The 7,849-nt window shown below is 46.5% G+C and overlaps 1 protein-coding gene across 1 annotated transcript; it reads right to left on the bottom strand.

Annotated features, from left to right (window-relative positions):
* Nucleotides 1–318: 318 nt before the first annotated feature.
* On the bottom strand, nt 319–837 carry LOC138501188 (protein LDOC1-like). Its single transcript, XM_069622372.1, has one exon. The coding sequence runs from the start codon at nt 835–837 to the stop codon at nt 319–321; it is 519 nt and encodes a 172-aa protein (XP_069478473.1).
* Between the last annotated feature and the right edge of the window lie 7,012 nt (nt 838–7,849).

The raw sequence follows: 7,849 nt of genomic DNA on the forward strand, positions 1-7,849 counted from the left end.
CGGAGTGAATTGCTGGAAGAACTGCAATGCATGCAAAGTCCTGCATCCCTCCAACGTTTCTGTTCTTCAGGAGTGAGGGGTGCTCTGATGGTTTCGATCTGCAAAGGTTTGTCCTTTGTTTGGCAGAGAGTGGTCAGAGAACGAGCTGTTGGAGGAACTTGAGAATTGTACAGGCTCTGCCTTTCTTCCTTTCAGACTTCCATTCTCCTAGGCAGTATTTGATTTGCAGAACAGTCAAGATGAGCTCAGAGAAAGTGGGTGACGGGGGTATTCTCATAAGCTCATCCTTTAGCTCTTCTTTGAGCCCTCGCCGAAATATCATGAATTGTGCCTGTTCAGACATCCGGCTTCAGCAGCCAGACTTTTGAAATGGGTAATGTAGGAGAGTAGATCTGCTGTTCCTTGTTGGACATCGAGAAGCTCCTCACAAGTGCCATACATGATCTTGGGACGTTCAAATGTCTGCTTGAGTAGGTTCAGGAATGCTTTATAATCATGTAAGACTGGATTATTGCTGCTCACCAGGGGGGCGGCCCAAGCAAGGGTGTTACTTGCCAGGTTGGAGATCATAAAACCCACTTGAGTGTGTTCTGAGCCACAGGCACTGGCACGGAAAGCGAAGTGTACTATACAAGCTTCCATGAACTCTTTGAGTTTTTCAGGGGACCCATCGAATTTCCCTGAAGAAAGAGCCATGGGTGGTAAGTCCGATGGATGATGGTCTCTGGTTGACACTAGTTGACGAATTACAGTATTTTCAGATTTCATGTTCTGAACCTCCAGTGTTAGGCTCTGGACCGCAGCCACAAGTTCCTGCACTTGTTCTGCTGTGTCCATCTTAGCTTGGGTAGGTGTTAGGAGTTTCAAAAAGTCAATATCGCTGTCAGAAGAGCACTCCCCCAACTCCTCACCTGAGCTGCTGGAGCTAATGGCTGGTGTCTTTTTCTTTTTGAAGTCTTTTTTTAATGAAGATATAGTCTGCCTCTGGAAGCCGCCACTGTGGTTGCTTGAGGAACAAGCAGGACAGTGACCCTGCTCCCAAGGCAACCAGAAAGGGGAAAAAGCCAGATAGGCACAAAAAAAACCTTAAGTCTAAAGTGTGTAGTCCTGAAGACGAGTGGATGGACAGCAGGAATATCCCTGCAGTGTTCACAGTAATGGGGTCTTCGTAGGATGAAAGGAAGGTAACTTATGGCGTCCCGAGGGAAGCAAATCCTGACCATTCAGATTTTTCAAGATGGACGCTACCGTCCTGTGCAAATATGGCCTCTAGCACCACTATAGTAAGGGAGTACATTTCCCCACTACTTGGCAGCACGTTATGATTATGTTCTGCGTACCTCATGTGACAGCATATTCACCATGTAGCAGCGTCTATTCATACATTTGAAAATAGCGATCATGGTTCTTTGCTCTCCACTGCCCATAACATTTTGATACCCAGAGAGACACCAAGTCGAGCAGGTACAGCCACGCTACATTGTTTTTCTTTACTTACTTTCCACTGCTGCATGATTGGATTTATCGTGATTTAAACATCACGTAGCTAGCTTTAGATGGCCCTTCTCCTATTTGACCAGCTACTTACATTGCTATCCTATTCCCGCCAGGTAAACACATATCAGCCCTTGTCCCACAGTCAGTGTGGGGCCACACGGTTGAACGGAAGAGTCGATCACTGTTCTCTCGTGCTGCCGGCACTTTCCGCTTTGTTGGGAATCGACACGTTCCTGAGTAAAGGGTAAGTGGACTGATTCCCATCTACTCTTTCTACATCTATCTGAGCCACTAGATATAAGATTTACATTTATTGTACTTTTTACAGAGTTGCAGTGTTTGCTGACATTGCACGCCATAGTAGATGAAGGCCAGGTAGGTTTCTGGCCTTTATCTTCAGTTTCTGCACTCCTGGCATGGGTGCCATTTTACACCAGACATGTGTCTCTGGTTGACTTCTAGCAAGTCCCAGTTTGAGGTATCACCATAGCGACACTGGTGGTTTGTTCACAAACATACCAATTGTAACCACTGTGGATTTATAATTGCCTGTGATTTTTCTTGATATACCAGTTCACATTCCATGATTATTGTGTACCATTTGCCATCAATCTTTGCTGATTTATAATTAGTTTGTTATGATCTCAATTTACAGTACGTATTGCTCTTGAAGAAGGGGTTGTACCCCCGAAATGTGTTGCACTTGATTGGAATGGTTTGGCCTCCACATGAATGATCTTTTCGAAGATTTGTTTGATTTATCTAATTGTATTAAATCATTTTTGTTCAGTTACATTTTCCTGGTTTGAATTCATTTCTCAATTCGTATTAATATGCCAGCTGTTGTTTTCGGCGTTGAAGTGTACAGGGTACTTCTTTTCTTTCACTTTTGTATTATGACCTCATGTCAAGGTCATTATTCTTCCCCTGCACCTAAATACCTTTCAATCTCTATAACTTGTACGGTATTTACAGGTGTGCACCAACAGGGTACTCTATGGGGTCTCTAAATATGGCCAGCACCGGGGGTTCACCGTTCTCAAGTTGTGGGTAGGTTTGGGCCAAATACTCTACAAGGACAGCGCAATATACTCCAGTGGATTGCACTCTCAATCTTTTGGGTCTCCGCACATAGTGTACAAACTGGTTAGAGAAAGCTTCTGGGTGGTAGCTGGAAGGTAATATGGGAGAAACAAATAGTACAATCCCCATTACATTCACGTAGAACCTGCGCATGCAGAAAGGGAAAATAACAGACAGTCTGCCTCATTCCGAGATTGGAGGTAGTCATGGCGCTATTTGCGCCATGACGGCCTCTTATAACGGTACCGCACCGGTCTCGTTCAATGGGGATTTATCGGTGTAGTCCGACCTTTGCGGGACCAGTAAGCCACTATTGAAAAAATCTTTCCTCATTCCCATTTGAGCCCCCATAGGGCTCAATGGAAATGGGGAGGAAGCTAATAACGGTACCGCAATTTGCGGTACCGTTATTGGCTCTGATTTCCCTTAACGGGTCCCGTCCATAACATCTGGTCAGACCAGGCGTTAAAGGAGGGACCCGCTAAGGGAACTCGTAGTAGGGTGGTAAGGGATTACCGGCACCGGTCTCCTTACCGGTGCCCGGTATCCCTTACCGCTCTACTCGTAATGAGGCCCAGTGTAACCTTAATCGATTCATACAAGTATTCCAGTCACCACTTTGGCTACTTGGGATCGTGTGACCATGGGATGTCTGTGTGTCCATAATCTAATGAGGTCTGCACGCTTGTAGTTCATCCCGGTGCTGAACGTTGACCCTGTTGGTCATGGGAACCTTGTTGCCAGGTGAGGCCACTGCTTTGTAGGGCTTGATGTCCTGCAGGTGATTCCACACGGTTTTGCCTACTAGCTTAATAGCACGGTTTTGCCTCCTAGATTTACTGGACCACATGGGGTCCAGTAAATCTAGGAGCATTCCAGCGCCTTATAAAAATGCGCAAGAGAATGATATCACCCACTTTCACAGGGTGGTTCTGTTCACAGTCTTGTGGTGCGTCGTTGCAGTTGGTCTCTACTCCATCTTCTGGGCCCCCCTGGATTTGCTGTATCTGGTGAGATATAAAAGAAGCACTAACAACTTGAGAAGTGATACATTCATGCATTTCCCGTCCTAACACATCTGCACTACTCTCACAGTCCTTCAGTGCTCTTGTGGGAAGAGCAAGCGGAAGATGCATGCACCGTCCTGTCACCACCTCATGTCGTGCTAAAAGGTGGTTGGACCCAGGCTTATTGCGCAATTCAAGCAAGAAAATGGGTAGGCAGCGCAACCAATTTTTCTTGGTGCACTGCTGAGTTTTGGATATGTACTCCTTTAGGAGCCCATTCACGTTCTCACACATTACATTTGCTTGCGGATGGTAGGCACAGGCAAACTTATGCTGGATGCCTAGCAGGGTTGTGATGTGCTGAAACAGTTGGTTGGTGAAGTGAGGGCTATTGTCAGACCACAGGACCTCACACACACCCCATCTCGGAAAAACCTCCCTGACCAAAACCTTGGCCACTCTAAGGGCACCAGCATGTGAAAAGCGAGCCGGCCTCGATCCACCTAGCGAATGGGTAGACAACCACTATCATGTAGTGGTATCCTTGGCAGACTTGGATCATATCCATCTAATCCATGTGGAGATGCAGAAATGGGCCTACAGGTTTTGGAATGGCTCCTCTCACAACTCTCAAAGTATGCCCTGCTGTAAACTGCTGGCATGTCAGGCAGTTACTCACAAAATCAGCCCCATGTTCATTCAAATTTGGACAGAACCATGTGTCTCCAATACATGTAGCAATGTCCTCCTTCCCTGTGTGTGTTGGATAATGCAATTGTGCTAATAATGTCTTCAATAAAGCTAGTGGCATGACCACTTTCCCTGTGTTGTTCTGTCGCCATAAGGCATCTGTCGAAGACATTGAGCACCCTCTCTTCACCCATAGCTCTTTCTCCTCTTTGGGCGTAGCTCCCTGCACCTCCATAATGGGTGTCTCTGGTAATACATTGTAACCTTCCTTCATCACCACGTGCCTCACCCCGCCCAGAGCCTTTTGTCTCTCTCTCAGTTCCTACAATTGCCCAAAGTACGCTGCATATTTTGCTTCAAAGTCTGCTGCTTCATTTCCTCTTGAGATAGGGCCTTCTCCTTTTGTGTGGGCCTGTCACTTCACTAGTGCTACCTTTTATGGATGCACAATCACCTTGATCAGTCTGTCCAATAATAGTGTATGCTGCACTGGGGTTCTGTATGCTCTCTTGAACCCTCTCTTGAGCCATTGCACCAGTCCTAAGTGCACTGTTGATGTTATGTGGGTGGAGTCAGAATAAATCGTCACTTCTTTCTCTATGCTGCTTTCCAGTGCCAATATGAGAGCCACTAGTTCTGCAGTTGATGCTGAATGATGGGACGGTAGCCACACACTTGCAACTAGCTCACTTGTCCCATCCTCCTTCAGTCTTACATCTGCAGTCCCAGTACTTCTAACCCCATCGGTTTGGTCAATTGTCGAAGAACCGTCAATGTAGAGCACATCTCCCCAATCAAGTGTGTCCTCCTCTACCGTGCATGTCTCACTGAACATCTCTATGTTCTTTGTGTAGTCATGTGCATACTCTCCTACCTGGAGACCATCTGCCAAGAATGTCACTGTTTTTATAGTCTTGCATCTTACTATCTTCAATCCTACGTTCGATAGTATCACCTCATACCCTGATGCTCTCTGTGTGGTTAGTGTGCACTTGGGCTTGTGCAGTATCGCAAAAAGGGCATTCTCCCTATTACACCCCATTGTTACTGCTGATGACTTCTCCACTGTGAAGGCTGCAGCTGCCAAAGCTTGATTGCATGGATAATGTTCTCCCATTACTGGGTCAAGTTGTCCACTGTAGTACGCTATTGGTTTATGGCCCATGCTTGTCTTCTGTGTCAGCACTGCCTTCATCACTACACTGTCAGTTTGTGAAAATAGTAAGAATGTCTTTTTGTAGTCTGGGGTCCCTAACACTGGGGCAGTGCTTATGGCTTCCTTCAGTTCCTCAAAGGCCTCAGTCATCTCTGTGGTCCATGTCAGTGTCTTTGTCCCCCTCTGTGCCTCTTCAGGGCACATATTAGTGGCCTTGTGTATGTGCAGTAGTCAAAGACCCATGCTCTGCAGTAATTACACAACCCCAAGAACTGTTGTATCTCCCTTACTGTCGTGGTCTTGGGTGTTTTGCATATTGCCTCTGTCCTTCATGGGGCAATCTGTCGGCCTTCCTTTGACATCATCTGTCCAATGTACAGCACCTGCTTCAGGCAATACTGTAACTTAGCCTTGCCCACCTTGTACCCTTTGTCAGATAACACTGACAACATGCGTACCAAATCTCTCCTACACTGATATTTTGTGTCACTGCAAATTAAAATGTCTACATACTGTAAAACTGCGCTTTCTCTCTGTATATTGCTCAGGTCCATTTGTATCACTCTGTTAAAGATAGATGGTGACTCACAGGACCCTTGTGGGAAACAAGTTTGCTTCCACTTCTGATTTCAATACATACAGCTGGTGAAGTCTTCTGAGTCTGGGTGTAGTGGCACTGAGAAAAATGCGTTCTTCAAATCAATGACAGTGAAACAGCCAGCTTCCGCCGGAATGCTGTACAAAATTGTTGCTGGGTTTGCAAATAGAGGCTATTCTGCTTCTACAATAATAAGAGGTCTTAAATCCTGAACAAAATGCCATGCCCCCCGTTTGCATTGTGCATGGGGTACACTGATGTGTTACATGGGGATTCTGATGGTACCAGAATGCCTCTTTCAATCAGAACTGTGATGTCTCATAAATGCCTTCATCCGCTTCCATTGTAATGGAGTACTGTTTTAATCTTGGCAAAATTGCTTCTGCTTTCAATTTAATCTTCACTCCTCATATGCTCTTTGCACAGTCCACGTCAGAAGAACTTGTGGTCCATAAACTGCTGGGTACCTTGGCCATGTCCTCCTCCCAGAATGAGGTTGGCACCTCCAGCACCATCGCCATTCTCTGTGGCACCTCTCTGTAGTATATCTGCAACCAGTACGTTAGACACATTTTGAACACCATTTCCAGTTCCTCTCTCTTTTCTTTTAATAGTTCTTCGTCTGTCACTGTAGTCAGCCTGCACCCTTCTGCAACTGCAATTATTGCTCTCCATGCTAGCCCTGTGTCATCCATCCCGAGTACTGCAATCCAATCCTCTCATGCCACCAATGCCTGTATTTCTACGGGCACTATTGTTCCTTCTGGCTCATCCAATGGTGTTTCTGGCATGAACGGGCAATCCTTTGTAACCCGCCACACTTTCCCTGCAATGCCTGGAAGCCATGCAATGGCAACAACAGTCCCATACTGAAAAATCTCTGGATCCACTGGCACCCCCCTCTTTACCGTGCGTCCACAATATGCTTGAACAATCTGCCTCACATTGAGAATGTGTATGCCTGGTGTTGAGCACACTATGCCTTTGTTTGTGAATGAAAGGGTCATGGTTAGTCTGCTCATAATGTCTCGTCCCAGTATGTTTACAGGTGTATGTCGAGAGTAGAGTAAAGGTAGTGATAGATCGTGATCTCCTATAGATAGTGAGATATTATCAGTAAAAGGAGTCACTTCCTGAGCCCTAGAGAATCCTTGAGTATCCTTGAGTGTCCATGGCATCGCCAGACAATGTAAATGCATGACCTAGTCGCCCCGGTGTCAACAAGAAAGGAAAATATTTTGTCACCTATCCCCACCCCTGTGCAAGGTTCTTCTGCAGGGTTGGGTGTGATCGACAGGATGGGACACATCAAGTTCGTCTGGGGGCTGTCCTATTGTGGATACATGGAAAACCCATTTTCTGTAAAGGGGTTGTTCCCTACCATGGTAACTCCCCCTAGTCATTGAACGGGTACTGTCGCCACTGTGTCCACGTGTGCTGGTGCGTTGTCATTCTGTACCTGCGCTAGTTGTTGTGTGCTCCCTCTAATCTGTGGTGCTTGTAAATACTGAGGTATTGGTGCTGGGATCTGTGGTACCTCCACCGTGCTGGTGGTGCTTGTGCTTGTGGAATTTGCTGATATGTACCCTGCATCTGCCCTTGTGGTTGCTGGTCCTGTGCATAATAATCATCTTGGCCCATTGATATGGGTGCTGGCCCTGCTCTCCCCAACTCGTTGCGCCCCTCTAAACCAACATAACCTCAAGATGTGCCCTAGCTGCCCACAGGACCGGCACTGTGGTGGCTCCCTTCCTTGCCCTGGAAACACCCCCGAAATGTCCACAGGATTCTGCTGCACCTGTTGTCTATATCCCCGAA

This window comes from Ambystoma mexicanum, chromosome 1p, assembly GCF_040938575.1.
Source record: "Ambystoma mexicanum isolate Mex_15411 chromosome 1p, UKY_AmexF1_1, whole genome shotgun sequence".
NCBI lineage: Eukaryota > Metazoa > Chordata > Amphibia > Caudata > Ambystomatidae > Ambystoma > Ambystoma mexicanum.

What these genes read in the sequence shown, in the direction of transcription:
- LOC138501188 (XM_069622372.1), bottom strand. Translation starts at nt 837, where the DNA reads ATGGACACAGCAGAACAAGTGCAGGAACTTGTGGCTGCGGTCCAGAGC.